General features: G+C 48.9%; 1 protein-coding gene across 2 annotated transcripts in view; it reads right to left on the bottom strand.

The window, feature by feature from the left end:
- Nucleotides 1-10,436: 10,436 nt before the first annotated feature.
- AMBRA1 (autophagy and beclin 1 regulator 1) overlaps nucleotides 10,437-20,679 on the bottom strand; it is a 128,825-nt gene continuing 118,582 nt past the window's right edge. The window contains exons 18-19 of one of the 2 annotated variants that reach the window (XM_085062482.1): nucleotides 11,554-12,040; nucleotides 10,437-10,523 (exon numbers count right to left, since the gene is read on the bottom strand). In XM_085062482.1, coding sequence (XP_084918608.1) covers nucleotides 10,484-10,523; nucleotides 11,554-12,040 — 527 coding nt within the window. In that variant the 3' untranslated portion in view covers nucleotides 10,437-10,483. Of the gene's footprint in view, nucleotides 12,041-20,679 lie in introns of both variants that reach the window. The other variant, XM_085062483.1, reaches the window with a different exon arrangement.

Raw genomic sequence — 20,679 nt, forward strand, 5'->3', positions numbered from 1 at the left:
GCACAGTGTCCCCAGCAGCCCAGTGGCCAGGCAAGAGCTTGCCCACTGCCACCTGCCCTACAAAAGGTTTTCAGGGCCAGCTGCCCTGCTGATACCTTCCAGCTCAGGAGATTGGTGCAAACCATTTCTGCTGAGTTCTGCAGGATGTGCCAGTGGCAGTGGCAGAGCTGCAGGAGAGGATGCCCACAGGAAACACAGGTCCCTGGACTACAGGGGTTGGAGCCTCTAGACCTGGCAAATCTCCATGGAGCCGAGACCACCTTTGGCACATGTAGCCACTCCTGGAGGAGAAACACATCCCAAATGAGGAGACAAGCCCCAGACCCATACAGGCACTGAACCACCCAGCTCAGCCTCCTCCCTGCCCTGAGGCACCAAGGCAAACCTAAGCCTCTCCAGGAGCTTCCCTGCAGCCCCCCAGGCTGCTCCACTGCAGGGGCAGAGAGCCAGCAGCCCTGCAGTGCAATTGCCCTGCCATCAGATTTACTTCACTGAGCAGCTTGGCGGAGCCTGCCCTCTAAAACACATGCAGTCTAATAAATACCTGCTTTAAATGCACTCAGTTTAAAACATGTCTTTTAAAAAAAGTGCATTTCCCTCAGTTTGAGGTAATCCCTGGCACTGCTGGGGGACAAAGAGCTCACTTCAGGCAGCTCAACTCTGATCCCCACATGGACAGAATCTGTGCTCCCCACAGGTACATTTACCTCACACAGAGGCCCCACCAATGGTAATGCTACCTACAGCGTCCTTCACAGGGGAGGAAACCAAGAGGAGCACAGCAAGTGTGCAAAATGCACAGCAGGTAAAAACCAGTCAGCAGCTCCTGCATCAAGAAAGCATTTAATACAGCCAGAATGAAGCAGATCCTTCCTTTTCCAAGAAAGATGCTGCTCCTGCCCTGCAGCTCCCTGCACCTGGCAGGGACCTGGCCTGGTACAGGGCTGCTGCAGGGCAGTACAAGGCCATGACTCCCTTGTCTTCCTCCTGTTGGGCAGCCCCCCCAGGACTGACACCTTCCACATGAGGCTGTTCCTCCTCTCACCCTTTCTCCCCAGCCTCTCTCTGCCCACTGAAGTTTACCCTGGGAAGAAGAGCCCTCCATGGGTTGGCCATGGACACCAAACTGCTGTGCACTGCAGGGATGAAGGCAGACTGCTGCCATTGGGGCCTTCCATTCACCCCACAGATCTGTACCCGCAAACCCAGCCCCAGCACTCACCAAGGAGATTTTACCACCCCAAGCCAAGCCAAAAACTTGGCTAAAGTCTTTTCTTATGGCAAGAGGCCATATCTCAAGGCAGAGCCAGGCACAGAGGAGGCTCGAGGCTGCAGGATGCAAGAGCTCTGTTCTCTGATGGCCAGGCTAATAACCCTGTATTAAATTACAAGCCTGAGTTCAGTTGTGGTTGTTTTGTTTTTGCTGGGTTTTTGTAGGCTGTCTGTTTAGATTTATCAGCGTAATTCCTGATACTGCCTTGTCGGACATCATTACGATAATCTCACTACTGTGTCTGCCAGGGAATTGGGAGGCAAGCAGGAGGCAGCTGCAGAGCAGGGGTGGTGGGGCCTGGGCAGCCTGCGAGGCACAGCCCCAGGACACTCACCCCAGAGCTGGGGACCCTGGGGGAGGTGGAGGCACAAGCCAAAAAGAGCCAGCTCACACTGAGGGAGAAGGGATCCAGTCTCCAGCCAGGCAGGTCTCCATCCATCCAATGATCTCAGTGAGAGGAAGAGATGCCTCAGGAAAAGGGGAGAGGCCACACAGAAAAACCTGGAGGATGTGGAAAGTTGAAAATGAGCAGCCCCTGTTTTGGCACTGATCCCTCCCCTTAATTTGGTGCAATTGCATCATTTATTTAAATAAGGTTTCTCAGGGCAGAGAGTACAAGAGCAAGAGGGCAGGAGGCTGCCAGTCCAGCTCTGTCCCTCCATCCTTCCATGCTGCAGCCCTTCTCTACTCCACAGGCACTCCCTTGCACACACACATACATGTGTACACACACACACACACACACACACACACACACAGAGCCTTCCTGTCCTCCCCACGGCCAGACCTGCTGTGCCCCACGTCGGCACGAGTGCCATGCCTGTCCCCAGCTGGTGATTCAGCTGGCAAGCCTGGCCAGGCAGGCAGCAAAGGGCTTTTTCCTGGGGACCTGGCGCTGAGACCCTCACTTGAGGCAGGGGGATGCTCCAGTGCAGCACTGCAACTTCTCAGCAGCTGGGGTAGGGTTGGCAGCTTCCCTTCCCAGCAGCTAAAGTAGGCTGGGCTGAAGAGCTGTCTGGGGTGGGGATCATGGACCTTTGGGATTTTTTGGGCATGACACAGAGCAAAGGCACCCCTGGGAGCCAATTAACCCACATGAAGCATCCCGCCCCCGCACCGGGCAGGGGCTGGGGGAACCACAGGTGGGAGGCAGGTAATCACATCAGCAAAATAAATAAAAATCCTAGCCCAGCCTGATATTTTTATTAATGAAAATGAGCCTGTGATGGGAGGTAATTTCCAGCCCCTGGGCGATTCGGCTGGAGGATGGAGCTGCAAATAGGGATGATCTAGGCAGCCAGGCAGAGTCAGAGCCCAGTCAGATGCAGTCAGGGACCAGAGCCCCTTCCAAGAGGGGATTGGTTACATGGCCTTGAAACCTGGAATGTGAGGAGAAGAGCTGTTAACACCTCCAGAGAGCAAGTGCTTCCACTGCCTCGCTGGAGATGCAGTGTTACCAGCCATTGTCACTCGGGGGGGCATCTTGCTGAGGTCACCACAGGAGTGGGGGGATCTTCAGACCCCATTTCACAGCACTCCTATCCTCACACTCTGGCTGGACCTTTTCCAGCTGCTGGTCTGGGCAGCTACTTGGTTGAACCACCCTTATCTAACTCTTCCAGTCTCCCTTCACACACCTACCTGGGCAGCTGCTCACACCAGCACTGCTCTATCCCAGCTCTTGTGGTGTGCCAGCATCCCCCAGTACTGCTGGGAAGTGGGATAGCAGGCATTCCCACAGCACAACAAAAAAACAACTAGGTTCCCCTCTTGCTACTGTAAAGTGGGGGAAAATCTATATTCATTTTCAGAGCTGAGTGAGAGCAACACATCTTGAGGGCAAATTTTCTTCTCAGGAATACTACACTCTGATGAGCTGAATTAATTCATACCCAGTTGAATGTCTGACCCTAAATAGGTTGTATGACTGAAATTTAAAGAAGCATTATTGTAGTGATAGTATTTCAAAAGAGGAAAGTAAGCAGCTGTAGTCTTATTTGTTTGAAAGGTAAAACTATTTTATGAAAATTTACCTATTTCACACATTCAAGGCCTGAGACCTGGCCTGGAAACGTTGCAGCATCCCCAGCACAGACGTCAGACCTCTCCCACCTTAGCCGTGGAGGAGAAACACATCAGTCTTGTGAGGAACAGTGCAGGAGAACCCTTGCAGCACACAGAGCCTGTCCAGAGAGTGCAAGCAAAGCAAAGTAAAGCAGTGCTTAATAAACTTCCCCCAAATAGGTGAAGACGCCAGCAGGAAGGAACAAGCCTTTGGGGCTGCAAAGGGTTGGTGCAAAACCAGTGGGGCTGCAAGTGGTGTCAGGGCAGCTGGAGAGATACACCCCACACTCCTGCCAGGCTGAAAGGGCTTTTCCAGCCGTTTCCCAAAGGACAGGACCTGTTGCATCTCCAACCATCCCTACAGCAGCAGCTGCCAATGCCTTGGGAAGACCCAACCAGCACCAGCCCACAGATGCCATGGAAAAGCCCCCGTGGTCCCTCAGCCCGAGTGCTTGGTCAGCCTTCCCACACTGGGCTGCAGACCACAGTCCCTCCATCCATCACCTCCCCAGTGAATTGAGGCAGATGTGTCACTGCCAAAGTGTTACTGCCATCCCCCAGCTGGGACGTTTCAAATAGCTGGGCACTGTGATACAAATTGTACTTTGATGAGGTACATTAGGCCATCTGGACAGCCTTAAACAGCCTTGATGAAGACAGAGCAAGGGCTGCTCGAGGTGGGAGGAACCTCAGCAGTTTCAGGGCTGTTCACTGCTCCTTCAGCTAACATTTGTGCAGCCAGTAGGGCTGGCAGCATGGGGTGGGGGAAGGGGTCCACGCAGGGTAGTTCTGGCCATGGGCAGTGATTCAAATGACCATCGAGTGACCCCCCACGGTGGTGTGGGCAGGACATGAGCACTCACAGCCTGGATCTGCTCTTGGCCAGCAGAGCCCATGAGTTTGCACCACCCTGGGGTGTCACTGTGGATGAATCCAAGTCCTGGCAAGCATCCAGACCACCGTGCTCCCATTAGTCCCATTAACTGTGTGGGAAGCAGTGTGCCTAGGAAGAGAAGCCCGTGCTCATTGATGAGCATAAGATAAATAATGCTCCAGAGCAGGAGAAAAAAAAATGCAGGAGATGGTCGTTAGGAGAAATCACCTAGGCAGGGATAAGAGCCAAAGGGCAGGGAAGGAAAACAGGGGACAGGGGCCTGGAGAAACCCAGGGGAAAGGAGGTGCCTCATCCTGCTGAACCCCGTAGGGTGGAGACTGAGGGGAGGCAAGTGCAAGCCAGACAGCAGCAGAGGCACGGAGCAGCATGTGGGACCTGGATGGGAATTCTGCTCACTGGTAGTTTTCTGACTGCTGGTGTCCCTGAGCTGGCTCCTTTTTGGCACCTTGCAGTCAGTCCTAGTGGGGTTTTAGCCAAGCAATTCCTCGAGTTTAATTTCCAAAGTAACTTGAAGGGAATGAGCTCAGTCCCTCTGCAGGACAGGCCCCAGTGGTGCTGTGGGTACCCTGACCTTCGCCTGGCCGCCAGCGCCGTGCAGCCCTGTCTCAGCGCTGCGACCTACATTCTGCCTCCCCAAACATACGGCGTTGCACTTAGCTGCATTAAACCCACAGAGTGCTGGATAGGGCTAATTTCCGATCAGGCTGTCAGGAAGTATTATGTCAAATACCTTACAGGAGCCTAAGCATATTATGCCAACACAGCTACCTTTGTCAACCAAATCTGAGATCTCATCAAAAAAGCAATGCTGGGTTTAGCCACCCTCAGGGCCTCCAGAGCAAACCCATCTCCAGGGCTTCTCCTGGGTCACTGCACCCCAAGCGCTGCCAACCCCTCAGCCTGGGGCTGCAGCTCTGTGGGGAGCAGCCCCAGCCCCCCTGCTAAGAACCAGCAGAGCTTGCGTGACACTGAAATGAAGTGTTCATGGAGCAAGATCCTTACTCCCACATTGTGGGTGGGAAAGGCTGGGTGCAAGGCAGCATCTTGTGCTGGGTTACTGCTGCTTTTGCCTGCCTAGCTCTTGTCCTCCTTGACTGTGACCCATGGCCCAGGTGCTCCCTATGCATTAAAAAACTTGTCCTTCTCAGTGCCACTTGCCCTTGCCAGCCACACTAGGTACCAGAGCCCTAAAGCTGCTGTTCAATGGCTGTCCTTGTCCCTACCTCAGCAATGCAGCGGGACCAGCCTCAGTCCCTCCCTAAATAATTGTTTTAATTAGTATTTCATTTGATGTAGGTGATTAGCAGAGGACTGCTGGCAGGGCTTCCATGGGAACTTCTGCAGTGGGCAGACAGATAAGTGCAGCCTTCTGTACTGCTGTAGCACTTAAATGTTTTAATATCAGCCTCCCCAGTGGCTGCCAGTCAGTCTTCATTAGCCCCTCTGAGCTTTTTCTAACTCTGCCTGAGGCTGAAGGGGGAAGGAGTTTATGGCCCCTGCTGAAGCACAGACCCCTGGGTGTCAGGAGGAGCAAACCCAGAGGTAATGACCCCCAGGGAAAGGGCAGAGCCAGGACCACAACACCCTGGGGAAGTCTGACAAGGATCCAGGGCAAGGAGAGAAGCTGGGCTTGGGTACCAGCCAGCAAAGGGCTCTCAGCCATGCCTGGTCAGCAGCCAGCAACCACCACTTATTCATTCCCCCATCCCCAAAGTCTGCAGTGAAAACAAATAATCTCCAAATTAAAGTTTCCCTGCAATGGGATGGCAGTGCCCCACGCTGTGCTGGAGAAGGGACTGGAGTCCATCTGCCATCAGAGCCAGCTCCTGATCCTATCAGGCTATTACTGTATTATTGAACTGGGGATTGAGGGACAAGCTTTAATAGCTATGATGGTATCAGGGGGACAGCATTAAATTCCAGGAAGGGCCATGTAGCTCAGCCTAACAAACAGAAAGAACCAAGCGTAGATTACCACAACACCTCACATTTTTGCAGTCTCTGCTATTTACCCCAGCCTCTGTAAAGCTGGAGCTGGGAGCTCAGAGGGTAAGGGTGAAGGGCCAGGGAGCCTCGGGTGTTTCCTGAGCTTGGAAAGAGAAGGAACTCCCAAGCTGAAGCAGTGCAGGATGCAAGAACAGAAAGAGAAACTTTAGCAGCTGCCAAAGTCCATGTGCCTGCCTGGAGCTCACTGGCAGAGCTAAAGAAAAGGTTCAGTGGGGCGACAGAGACTGGCTGCAGCTCTCCACATACACAGTGGTCCAGTTCAAGCAACAGGTCCCCCTGAAGACTTTCATGTCTGGCTGCCTTTTCCAGTGGTGGCATTTGCTCCGTGCTGTGCTCACATCTCCCATTGCTCACACTTTGCCTGCCCCACTGAGTTATTTGAGCTGCTGCATGTCCCCAGTCCCTCCCGTGTGGCACCACGGAGCTGGAGGAGCCAGGCCCGCATTGGCAGGCAAGACCCTGGCACAAAAGGCGGATGCTTGGAGGCCAAGCAGCAGCATATTGATTTTCAGATGGGAGGCAAAGGGGAAGCCTCACAATGTCCTCTCTGGGATGCTGGCTCCTGGCAGAAAGAGAGCTGATGCCCAGGGCCAGCATCCCAGCGAAGACAGCTTGATCCCTGCCAGCTCCTACTGGTGCCACATGCCATCAACAACTGCTTGAAAGGCAAAACAAAGAGGAGCCGAGGGAGCTCACTGGGAACAGATGAGAGGCACTTCTGTTCGAGATGCTGTGGGGAAAACAAATCCTCGTGCTCGGCGGAGTGCACCGAGTGGCTCTATGGGTTTCCTGCCCATTACCACGGCAGGAGCTGGGCAGGGACAGTGGACAGGCCTCTGCTCACAGGGATGAGGGGAGAGGGATACTGGCATTAATTGGCTGGCAGAGTGGCAGCTGGAAAGGCTGCTGTGCCCTCCAGCTCCCTCATGTGCTAAGAGCCCCCTCCATGCAGAGGTGGCTACGGCATGACTTTTATGCACTGCACACCGAGATCCCAATTAGTGGTGGATGGCTCACATGCTGCACACTTTAATTAATTTGCCTTTTCCTGTTGGAGAACAACTTCTCTGACAGATTGGGACTGAGCAGAGGGCAATTGCTCCCTAGCCAGCAGCCTGAGCAGCAACTGGAGGAACCAGCTATGGGGCTTGGCTTTGGCATCAGTAATAATGGGAGAGATGCCCCACGCACCCAGCTGTGACATGGTCCCTGCCTCTCCTTCCTGCCCAGCATGTCTCCCAGTGGTCACATACAGCTGGGGTCCCAGCACCACCCAGTCATAGGGGTCACCCCACAGCAGCCACATGTGGGTACAGCGTTGGACTTCCAGGGGAGGTCAAACAGAGGTACTTGGAGAGGAAGCAACAGATCAGCCAAGGAGTGAGGGCAGAAAAGCTGGGACTCACAGGGACAAGCAGGCATCACCACTCCCCTGTACCACCTGTCAGGGCTTCAGCAACCCTCTCTGGGATCCCAAGTCTCCCTCCATGCAGTGCTCACCCTCTGGTGTGGTCCCAGGCCCAGGGATGCCGGAGCATTCAGTGGCTGCAGCAGCACCCATGCAGGTTTCCATATGTGAAGGGTTCATACAAAAAGTCCCCTTCCAGCACAGAAGCTCCAACCACTACCTCCTCCCACTGCCCCAGGTTTCTGGCACATTCTCTCTTCCTAGCTAACCTAAATAATCTTGTATCTTCAGCTGTTCCCCTCCTCTTTCAGCTCATTAGGGCTTTCAGAGAACACTGGCTCCCACTGAACCTGGCCAACCCACCATTAACCTCATTCCATGCCAAGAAATGGTTCTTACTTTTGACTCCAATTCTCACAGCTTCTATCTCCAGGAGGACTCTACCCCTCACCCTTGAGGTGACTAAGTTTCTTTAATAGCCTCTTGTGAGGGACTTTATCAAAAGCCTTTGAAAGCTAAATAAAATTCTCTGTGCCATATTTCTCCTTTCCCCAGATTTTGTTAGCACATTTAAAGGCTCCTGACAGTCTATGGCTGAGAAAAGCTTTCACTTTTTAAGATTATTTCCTGCTCCTACGCAGCAAAGCTCTCATTTTGCCTCCTAAATTGGGCCAGCAAGTATGCACAGTCCTGGTTTGGTTTCCTGAAGCAGCTCTTGTTGAATTTCCATGTTGCTCCTGGCACGGCATTTGCCTCAGTGCTACATTGTCACACTGCAGTGAGCAGGTAAAGCTGCAAGGCTTGGGGAAGGAGCCCTGAGCTGCTGCTGTGCTGTCCCAGGAGCTGGCAATCCCAGTGCCTCCTGTTCTGTGCAGGGCTCCAGGTCTCAGGTCACCATGAAGACTCGGGGTTTGCTTGAGGGTACAGTTACATTAGCCCTGCCTGAAAGAACCGAGGAAGACTGCTGGGCTGGAGCAGGGTAGTCCAAAGCAGCTAAGAGTTTTGCCCCACAAGAAGCATGGAAGGCATAATAAATAAATTGCTTTAGGGGGGTGGGTGTGTGTGTTTTCCCTCTTGTCCCCTCCTCTTCCCACCCACCTCACTCCATCAGATCTCAGGCAGGGATAATCTGAGTTTGGCAGATTCTAGGCCCGAAACTCAAAAGAAAAGCTCTGTACATACAAACCCATCACCACTGAGAGCTACTTGCTCAGTTGTGTAGCCACAGCAGGTCATCTACAAAGCATGTCCAAGGCAGCACCTGAAGATTAAGCCTGTCCACACCCGTTGTGCCCACTGCTCCTGCTTAAAGCCTGTAGGAACACAGGCTGCAGTTGGGCTCAACTGTTACCAGCCTTTGGCCCAGAGCTACAAAGGTGTCTGTTCTGATCAGGCCTCCACCTTTACCTCATCAGAAGAGTTTCCCCTTCAAGTCTTGAATGGAAAACTGCTTTAGAGCTTCACAGATGTCCTGTGTCAATGGCAAAGACAGCGGCTGTGGTTTGCTCCAGCTCCCACTGGAGCTCATTCCCTGTTCTGCCAGTCTCCAATGGGGGCAGGTCTGCAAGGGGAAGCTGTCAGCAGAGCAGGCTTCAGGCCTCTGCACAGCAGCCTGGCCAGAGTGCTGAGCAATGCTGCATGCCAGGCTTTGAGAATCTGCCAACACCAGTGAGGAAGCCCAGAAGACACTTCTCCAACTGAGATGGAAATTTTTCTGTAGATAGCTTGGCTGATTCTGAAAATGGATATCTATAAATGCTGTGCAACACACCTACCAAGAATGGGGCTCAAGATTCTTCCAGGAATCATGCAGGGAGAGGGAAGAAGCTGAGCTGAAGCAGTTTGTTTTCCACGTTCTGTTTTAGCTTGTTTTCAAGCAGAGCAATAAACAGCTCTGTCTATACCTGTACTGCCTTGTCTGTCCATCTGAGACACAGCTCTTCTGGCTCCCAGCTGCCAGCACATCCTCAGGCCACTCCACAGTAAGGCAATACAAGGAGATGTATGAAACGTTCCTTGCCACACAAGGGAATCCCATTTTTCAGGCTGCTCTCCTGTCAGATCAGGGATGTGGTTGGCTCAGGGCAGGTTTTAGAGCCTCATTAACACTCTGCAATGAGGCCTGGCAGCAGCTGATTTGATTTAAGGTTCATTTCCAGGCTGTGATTTAAGAGAAGATTTGCTTAATGTTCTCTAACAGACTCTTCTGACTGGGAGCTTGAGTACTGCCTAATGACAGACTTATTTATTGTAATGTCTTAGCAGCACAGAATCTAGAGGAGCTGGGCAGGAGCACAGCAGCTGCCGGCAGGTGCTCAGACAGCAGTGGAAACATTCCTGACAGCACAGTGGTAACAAGGGAGTGTGTGCTCCTTCGCCCAGAACAGCCAGATACTGCAACCCTTTTCTGCATCAAGGGGTCAGCAAGACAGACCACTCTCTGCTTGCCCAAGATGTTCAGAGCTGCATCTCTACATACCTTTTTAAGCAGGATAGGTGAAATGCTCCTCTTTCTCCTTACTGCAGTACTTGGACCATAGGAAATTCAGAGGTACCTGCTCATCTCCAGACTGGTTAAAATGTGATTTGCAAGCAAGACTCCCAAATGCACCTCCCTGTTTCCCAGTTCTGGGGTTTCAGCTCACAGGCTGAGTCTGCTTTCCTCCTGGGAAGGGGGTGGTCATCATCTGACATTTGTAAGCTGCCTTACATCTTCTGAGATGGATGCATCTATCCCCAGGGCCAAACACCGAGACAACCATCACACAAATGAAGACAGGAGGTCAAGCAAGGGTTTGTCATATTTTAATGACATTGATCTTTGGTGTTTCCCTCGTTAGCACTCACACTCTCCCTGTACTTCCTCCGCAGGCCTGCTAGGGATAGAGAGTTACAAACGAAAAGGAAAATCACATTTGAGACTAAAAACAAAGTATCAGAGCCTTGACTTCTCCACTAGAAACTACATGTACAAGGTCAAGATTTCACATGCAACACCTTACATCACAGACCCATACCTCACACCCTGGCCTGGAGCTGAAAGACATTTCCTGCCCCTGCCAAGGAGGTGCAGCTCAGTCCTGGCACCATGAAACCACTGAGGCGGCTCATTCATGTTAATATTGGCACAGCTTAGAATATCCTTGTGTGAACTGCATCCTGACTAGAGAGCAGTAGCCCTTGTCCCTCTACCCAACTATACAGCTTCTCTGCTTCAGTTCCTGCCAAGTCCTAAACTAACTCTAAATAGGAAAGATCCCCACCTGTGAGCATATCCTGAGCCATGCATGTCCTGGCAAAGCCCATCCCAGAAAAGACCACAGCAATAGGCAGGGCTGGTCTCAGAACACCACACTTAGGGGGAGCAGTGCTGTGCTATGGAGAGGGACTGTGGCCTGGAAGACTCCTCCACTCCAGCAACAGAGCTGGAGCATCACACCTGGGTTTGCCCAGTACTGCTGTCTCCAGAAGGATGCTGCAGGCCCCCTTCCCTTTCTTCACTCTACTGATCAGCTTCATGGGTGTAAAAGGGCAGGAAACAGGAAAGGAAAAAGGCTTTACAAAGGATGACACACCAAGTTGCAGGGGTTAGCTCAGGGGATGCCATGGGACTTTAAGATTTGGCTGATGTGCAGCAAATATGGTTTGTATTCCTGTTAACTCTTCAGCAGTGGGAATGTTGGAAGTTAAGTATGCTTTCTTCCCCATGGCTTCCCATGAAACTCTTATCCCTTCCCCCATCACCCAGGATAGAGAAGCCCTCTGAACCACCAGCTTCAGAGAGCTTCTGGAGCTGAAGCCTCTTAGAGCCACCCAACACTACTCTTCTAGCTCCTGGCCAGCTGTGAGGTACAGGTCTCTGCTGAGCAGTACAAGGGTAGCACCAACACACAACTCAATCTCTACCTGTTCCGCGACTCCCCACTGGTGCTGTCATTACTATAGAAGTTGGTACTGTCAGGAAGATGGTTATTATTAGTTAGGTCACTGTATTCAATTGGTCCCTCGGTGTCCATGGAGGACTGGGCCTGCTCTGGCAGGTCCAGGTCACCAGCGCTTTGTCCTTCACTCCCACTAGGGGCTGTCCGCGGGCTCAGGCCATGCTCTGGCAGCTGCACAGACTCTGACAGGATGCGTCCCTCCAGCTCTGTGCCCAGCTGCTGAGAGGTGGACTGCTGTGCTGACGTGCCCTCAGCTCCAGTGGGCTCTGCACCAGTCTGAGAGCTGCGGTGGATCCGGTGGCTCACAATGATGTTGTTGCCAAAGCCGCCCATGGACGCCATGGTGGTGCTCTGCTCCCGCTGAACCACGGCAGTCATGCCACCTTCTGCCATCAGCCTTTGAATCCTACTCAGGGCATCCTCCCCACTGGCCCCATATTCTGGACCTTCACCTGCAAAAGAAAGCAGAAGCAACTCTGGTGCACAGGGCAAGCTACAACACAAAATAAAGCATGCTGAGCAGTTGCATCACGCAGTGTGCATGTGCTGGGACAGAAGATGGGTTTTATTCCAGAGGGAGCACAATATTTTATTTCCATAACTTTTGGTTAAGTGTCAAACAAAGGCACTGAATTCTGTCAAGAAAATCTTGGCCACTTCCACAGGTATACCTCACAGACTTGCATGTCCAAGCCTTGGAAAAACAGCCCTTATCTAGCTATAAAGATGGGGGAAAGAGTAGTAGTCAAAAAGGCAGGATGTTTTATCACAGCTCTAGAGACAATCTTGCCAGTCCCATGGGGACAGGAAGAAAAATCTCATTTTGCACTGCAATAAAATAAACATTTCACCATGGTGTTAAAGAACCCCATGGCTTTTCGTACTTCACCTGTTTGAGAAGACTGCAGGCAGATGACATGATGGCAATGTCCCCAGTGTCAGTGTGGGGAGGACATAAAAAGCTGGCCAACAGCAGACAGCAGCTCCAGAACATAGTCTTCCGTATCAGCTACGATCAAGTGTGTAGGCTCCTGCTCTCCTTGACTGATAACTTTCGAGGAATACAAAAAACACCTCAACATCTACAGTCTTTGTCTACTCTTATCTCTGAGCCTATCCTTTATAGTCAGGCTGGCTGTACTGAGCTCTGAGAGAACCATCGTCAGGTACCTTGGTGGCTCAACACTACTTTAGAAGAAGAAAATCTCGCAAAAAAATTGTCCATGTGGGAGATTAAATCACCATGATAGGAAAGTTCATCCCAGTTCTGTTTTTCAACATCCTCCTTTTGCTACAAACCCTACCCAGAGCATTTGGGGAGAACAATCTGTAATAATAAACTGCTAGAAACATTCCACAGTGGGATCTTGCTGAATCTTATTAAAGAAATAAATCTCACTCCCACCTCCATGAAACTATCACTGTGCTGATTTGAGGAGAAAGCCTTGAGCTCTCCTGGCACCAAGGAAATGAACACAAATGTCAACAAGGCTAGATGTAGGGAGGAGTTAAAACACAATAAAAAACAAAATGCCACACTGACTAGGAAAACAAAAACACTTGGGACTGTGGAGTTTAATATTTTTATCGATGATTTGGATGAGGGGATCAAGTGCACCCTCAGTAAATTTACAGATGACAGTAAGTTGGGTGGGAGTGTTGATCTGCTGGAGGGTAGAAAGGGTCTAAGGAGGGATCTGGACAGGCTGGATCATGGGCCAAGGCCAATTGCATGAGATTCAACAAAGTGAAGAGCCAGGTCCTGCACTTGGGTCACAACAACCCCATGTAGCTCTACAGGCTGGTGGAAGTGTGGCTGGAAAGCTGCCCAGCAGAAAAGGACCTGGAGTTGCTGATCAACAGCAGCTGAACACAATCCAGTGTGTGCCCAGGTGGCCAAGAAGGCCAATGGCATCCTGGCCTGTATCAGCAATAGTGTGGCCAGCAGGACCAGGGCAGTGATTGTCCCTGTGTACTCAGCACTGGTGAGGCCATGCCTCCAACCCTGTGCCCCGTTTTGGGCCCCTCACTACAAGAAGGATATTGAAGTGCTGGAGCATCCCAGAGAAGGGCAATGGAGAGGGCAAAAGGTTTGGAGCACAAGTCATAGGAAGGGCGGCTGAGGGAGCTGTGGCTGTTTAGACCAGAGAAAAGCAGGTTCAGGGAGACCTTATCACTCTCTACGGCTACCTGAAAGGAGGTTTAGCCAGGTAGCAGTCAGTCTCTTCTCCCAAGTGACAAGGAACAGGATGAAGGGAAATGGCCTCAAGCTGCACCAGGGGAGGTTCAGGCTGGACATTAAGAATTTTTTCAATGAAAGGGTGGCTACTCATTGTCACTGCCCAGGGAAGTGGTAGAGACACAATTCCTGGAACTGTTCAAGAAATGACTGGACCTGGCACTTAGTGCTATGATTTAGTTACATAGTGATGTTTGGTCAAAGGTTGGACTCTATAATCTTGGAAATCTTCTCCAACCTAAATGACTGTATGATCATGTATCCAGCATGAGAGCTAAGGTGTTCAGCAAAGTCCACACCGTGCCACTGTAGAGATGTCATGCAGTCACTCAGTGACAGCTCACTCCCTTTTCTCATGGGCTCAGTGGTACTTGCATCAAGCACTACCAGCTTCCCCGACCACAGGATACGGTTGATTTCTTCCTCAAGTAAGTCTGCTGACATACTGCCCTGCTGTAGAAATGTTATGGACATTAAGGGAAAATTTAACTATCACCAGCAGAATAAGTCCCTTTCTGCTGTGAATGCAGTAAACCTGCTGTATCCACTATACATACAGCCTTATACACAGCCCCTTGGTTAGAGCATTGGTGGACCACAGAAACATCTGCAACCCCGTGAGAATCTGCAGCAGGAGCCTTAGAGGAGTGAGCAAGAATACCCCCTGGACAGAGCCTGACCCACAACTCTAGCAGAGAAATCCTATTCAGGATGCAGCTGATGTACGAATCAGGATGTGGTTGATGCATGAACCAGGAACTTGGCTGACCAGTAAGAAGACTGAGGACAGAGGCAGCTACTATACTGGAAACTCCAGTGTGAAAAACATGCATGCCAAGGGATACTGAAGCATTAATCATGAGCAGAACTAAGTGGAAGGTATGAGAAACATCGTTTTGGATTCAGTCATCCCTTCCTTCTGAGGGCATAGTAGTAAGCACTTCATTACCAACCATCTGGCCAGGCCAGAGAGGAAGATTAAGAAAGCCAAAATTTGCAAACTGGTCTAGAGACATGCCAGACAGTCCAATCTACACAAGTCCTGAAACACCAGACACTGTGCTCTTGACAGATCACTTACTATAAACTAGTCCAATACAGAAGCACTGGAACAACAAGGACTCCCAGCCAGCCAGTGCTCTTCAGCATTACAAACATGTGCTTCATCACAGCACCCCTTGCCCTTTCCTGCCCCTAAATTACCATATGTCATGGCTGAAATTCCAATTGAAGCATCTGCTTGCTCAGAAAACAGGCAAGGGCTGAAGCCACAGCAGGAATCAGCAAGGCATGAGCCTTCAGATTACAAACACAGAGATACAGCAATGTTGGAAATTCCAGAAAGACAGCCCATCCAGAGCCAGAAGTGAGCCTCACCATTCAAGCAGCCAACAAACACCTCTGCTTTGAGGACTGTCCTCCCCTTTCCCTCTCTCAGGTTTTGATGATGACTTTGACTTTGGCTGACTAGTTCAGAGCAAAGCTTCCTGTGCAATTTGCCTTGAGCTGAGCTACAGCACAGATTTACACACAGCCCGTTTCTACTGCCTGGTGACTCCCACACACATTCTTTCACCAGGCTGCCAATGCAGACTACATTAGTACTCTGAGCAATTGAAAGAAGCTGACTTCCATTTGGTGAAGGTTCAGGGTGTGCACACAGGCACCTACCGAAAACAACAGCAGTGCCCTAAGCCACACACCTCAGATTGCTAAAGGTTTCAGCTTGCTGCAGCGCTGCGCTCCAAAAGTTTTCTACTGTAACCAAACTGACCTTTCCAGAGGTCCAAACCCCATCTAATCCAAACACGGAACAAAACATTACTCTTGAGAGCCATCATCCCAAAGCCCAGGGGGTTTCTGTCAAAGTAGCTGTCTCAAACATTTAACAAAATACTCCCTAGCTAATGCATCTGTTTTTAAAAATCTTCTGCCATGCTACTCCAGTAAGACAAGAATTTAACACAGAAGACTACAAAGGCAAAACATCTGGCAAACCTTTGATGAAGATGGGCATAAGGCAGGAGTATTTCTACTTCTAAATGAAGTGGACTCTGAAGCGCTTAGAGGGAGTACAACTTATTTATCTCTGGGCACAGATGGCACACACCTGATAAAATGCTGAGTCCACAGAAGCAAGGATGAGATCAGACTCCCCTGTGTCTGTGCAATATACTGACATTGCTCTTGATTTTTTCCCCTATTTTCAACATTCCTCTTTCTAAAACCAGCAGTAGTTAGGAGCCATGTTTGCAAACAAAGCTTCAAAATTAGAACTAACAGTAATCACTGCAGAGATATCTAAGTCTTCAGAGAACATAAAATAATAGCTCTGAGGTGTGAGCTGACCCACTAATTCAGATGCTCAAAGATAAAAATATCAGCATTTTTAAATTAATTCACCCCTTGCATAAGAATAGAAAAGGGAGGGACACACCACAGCATAACCAGCTATGAATAATCACATCTCCCTTAATGCCACAATAAATACTACTAGTTACTCTTCTTTCCAACCAAGCCCAGAAAGATGTTCATTCTTCCTTTCTGAGGCAGTTAATCCAAACAACTGCATAGAACTCAGAAAAGGCACAACTGCTTTAACTTGTAAAAAAGTTCTTAGTAATAACTCACCTTGGCTATTCATATGAGTGAAACTTAATTTTGTAATGAGAGTTTAAAAGTAGCCCACATAATTAAATCCCAAGAGAGCCAAGTACTTGGAGTAGATCACGCTGTAAAGGCTTGCATAGTACATACTTCTAGAACCCAAGTCTATTTTTTAGGTAGTGGTTTTCAGAGAATTTTAAAGAAAAACCAAAATTTGCTGTTCTGTATAACATATGACGCAGATTTTACAGATGGACGGGCAGATGAAAGGCTAAGGGATCTACCCACGTTTCTACTTGGAGAATGAGAGACAGATCTGGAAGCTGATCCCTAGTGTCCCAGTTCCCATTTCCACACTAATTGCACAAAAGTCACACCACATCTGACAACAGCATTGCAAGAACGTGTTCAGCTAACATAAAACAACATGTTTCTTGTTAGCATTCATGAGGCTCGGCTGGGGACAGAGTATTCCTGCCCAAGCAGCCCCTCGACACGTGTTCCTAATGTCTCAGATTAAATAAGTTACATCACATGCAGGCACACTGATTGCTTCTAAGTGCTCCTTAGGCATCCTCAGGATGCTTTGCTTATATCAGGAAAGTTTTGCTTGCATGTGCTGTCTTTTCACTACCATTAGATTGAAAAGACTGAATCTCACAAAAACCCAAGCTTTCATTTTACAACCCTCTTCCCTCTCAAATGTATCTGCTGCAACCTTTGAAAGCACTTGGAACTAATGGAAATTTGTACTGGCTGGTGATAAACACTTCAACCAAACAAGTTAAAAACTGTATATGGCATGACAGTAGTCAAGATGTTGCTCCCCCCAAGACAGGCGAAGTAGAATTTCACTGACAGCAAGTATTCTGAGGGCTACAATTTCAGAAACTCGTAACATGTGCCTACTAGCACAACAAGCACTGAACTAGCTACCTGAATTTTAAGCCCCAAAGACAGTGCGATGATAGGAAATGAGATGACAATTGCTTTTCAGTCACTTGTTGTTGAGTTTGTTTCTTTTCCCATTAACAAATGGATTACCTGAAAGACATATTGATATACTGTCAACAGCCAGGGGACAGCATGGGTCCACTATCAAACACCCTGCAGCTCTGCAGAGGTCCCCCTTCTTCAGCCTGCAGCAGCTTTTGCACAATTGCAGACCCTGACATTTACTCTCCCTTTCACTGTACTCCACAGATCAACAGCCTGAACAAGTGGCAGCCACAGCCAGACCCAGTCGGGACTGGGAATTACAATTTCTAAAGGTAGCTGTGGGCCATTATATCTCATTAAGAATTTTTGTTGGGTTTTAAGTGAGATTCAACTTGCCAGCTGAATACAGATCCCACTCCCATCACGCCTGTCTGTTTGCAAGGGAAAACATAGTGTAACTCCCAACAGATTGTTTCTAATTAAGGGTGCCTCAAAGTTACAAATCTATCACTATTTCCACTATGTCTATCAGCTTAAAAGAAAATAGAAGACAGCTCAAACACTGTTTGAAGCATTTCTTGGTACCTCTCCTAGTTTTGTCTCAACTCTAACTACCTTTCCTTTATGTGTGGTGTGGGAGCAGAGTTCACAAGTCCACTATTAACTGTCACAAAACAGAAAGATTCAGACATCAGAGGGATGCACTTCTAATAAAGTCATCATATACTCATTTCTCCAAAGGAGGTAGAAAGATAATCAGAGCAGCAAAGTCCCCGCAGAGCTTTGCATGAGAAAAGGAAACTATTTATACCCGCACAGAACCTAATTAGATTTCTGATGCAGTTCTGCATACTTTTTTTTTTTTTTTGTACAGTAAGCACATATCTGCAAGAAATGCCCTGAGCCAGAATTCCCCACAACAGCAGGGCTGACAGGACAGAGGATAGAAACCCACTCTCAGGGAAGCACTAGCATTTCCTTTTCTTTTTTCTTTTTAAACATACAAGGGTTTTTTTCCAGTTTGTCTGTCGGTTGGTTTGGGCTTTTTTGCCCCTCTAGCAGGGTGATAACTAAATCACTTTCCTCTACATTACTCAGAATCACACTTGATTTATCCATTCGGCTGCTGATAATACTGCTAAGCCTTTACATAGTGATTTCCATCTTCAAAGCCCCATACAAAACACTAATTAATCTTCACAGCCCCTGGTGTGCTCTACTATGGGAAGATTTATTCCCATTTGGTAGATGATTAATAATTTGCCCTGGGTCACATACCAAGTTACCAGTAGCACATTTTTCCCTTTTTTTTGCCTTTTTGCCCCTGATGTCTAGCTGATGTCTAGCTGACACAGTTTCCCTTACAACAGACAGGAGTTACAGTGGGCAAAATCAGCCATCAGAAAAGCAACACAGCACCTAATCTTGCCAGCTGGAACACACTGGACGTGCATCACAGGGGTTGACTATGCTGGGAAAACACTAGCCTTACCATTACAAGCAGCCAATTATGCTCATGTGTAATGTGAGGCACAAAGACTCAGATGAACCACACCACTGCTGCCACCAGTACCTGGCTAAGTGGCCGAGGTGTTGGTAACAGCAGCCGAAAATTTGTCTTTCTGCTTCACCTCAGGTCTTTGTACTATTTTTCTATCATGGATTACTGTTGATTGTTTTGATCTTTCACGCTTCTGACCATTATTGTCTTCACAGTTTCCTGTTTCAAGTTACTCTTGAGGTCTTACACAGCAATTTCCACTGAGGATGCAACTGGCATAGGAGCTGATCAACAACAGGGTAAAACACCTTGGCTCATCTCTGGTGCATGTTTTTAAATTGCAATAAATCTTTTGTTCCACAGGCCCTTATAAAGCTGACAAGAGTGTGACAGACCATTTTGCAGGTGTGGTCATTTGCAAGGGGACATGTGGCAAGTCAATGTCTGAGACAGAAATCATACCAGATGGGGAACTCGCCAATCTTTTTCCAAGCAAGAAAGGGCAACAAAGAGAAGTATCTGTCCTAGTCTTGTTATGTACACTCCTTTTCTTCCAAATGTTACATGTTTTGCTTCTTTGTAGAGATGCCCTGCCCAAGGCACTGGTAAAGGACAACCCCTTCCTCATCTCATTAACAGTGTAGTTAAAACCCATGATCTAGATCCGAAAAGTGAAAGGTTAGAAAGAACAAGATAAAGAAACCATCACATGATTGCAGAACAGCAGGAGAGAGAAGCAGTGCTGGAGAACTCTTCTGGTTTAACAGAGCAGAGAAAGACTCCCAAAGCCTGCAGTATCAGCCATCATGGCCTTGATGCAAGAAGGTCCCACACTGCACCCTGATCTCTGCCTGTATACCACATTCAGTGGAAGAACCAGTTCCCATGAGTTCAGCATTTGTCCAGACAGTCTGTGTTCCAGTCTTATTCACACGCCCTCAATTGTACTAACCTTCCAGAGAGGTTAATCTCAGCTCTGCTGAGATAAGCAGATGGAAACCCCACAGGGCAGGAATTTCCCACTTAACTTTGAACAGAAGAGCAGAGATCAGAGAAACACAAAGCCTTATAACACATGCTGGATACTACACAGCAGAAATTGTGGACGAGTCACATATGAAAAAGTAACTTTCAGAGTGACAGAGAACAAGCAGGCATACAGGCACAAACAGGCATGTTGTGGGCTGCTTCCCAAAGGCAAGTGGTTCATCATGAACCAACAACTTCAGAACTGTCTCCTGGATTTTCTCTTGTCTTTCCTATGTATATACTGCCCAACCCCGCCCAGTAAAGCCTTCAGAGTCAAATTAAAGCGCAATGCTACAGTACTGAGACAGAAAGCCTGTATAAAATCAACATGTTTTCAACAGATTTGTGACTTTATCATTATCCACGAATTGCACAGCAGCTATTTCCAGCTCTTTATATGTTGGTAAGTTTTCCTGGACTACTAACCATTAAAGACATTTTTGTGTAGCTGAGCTGGGCACTCACCACATACTTCATCAATCAAACTAAACAAAATCCTCAAAGCTGCTTTGTGAGAAGTGATTTACAGTATTTTATTTTCTATCCAAATGCTGAGCTTGTGAACCCTGCAGACGTTTTGCAGAAGTTGGAGGACCAAGCTAAACTCTAACACAGAGGCAGAAAGGTTAACTCTCAGCAACTTGCAGCCTTACTGATGGTTAAGAGCTCAGGAGATGTGTGCAGGATGAAGGCAGTACTCTTGATTCTACAAAGACACAATGATCTGGAGAAGAATTAATTTTCCTTCCTCAAAGCATATGAAAAAGACAACTTTT

This window comes from Lichenostomus cassidix, chromosome 5 (genome assembly GCF_008360975.1).
Source record: "Lichenostomus cassidix isolate B80296 chromosome 5, HeHo_3.0, whole genome shotgun sequence".
In the NCBI taxonomy this organism is placed as follows: Eukaryota; Metazoa; Chordata; class Aves; order Passeriformes; family Meliphagidae; genus Lichenostomus; species Lichenostomus cassidix.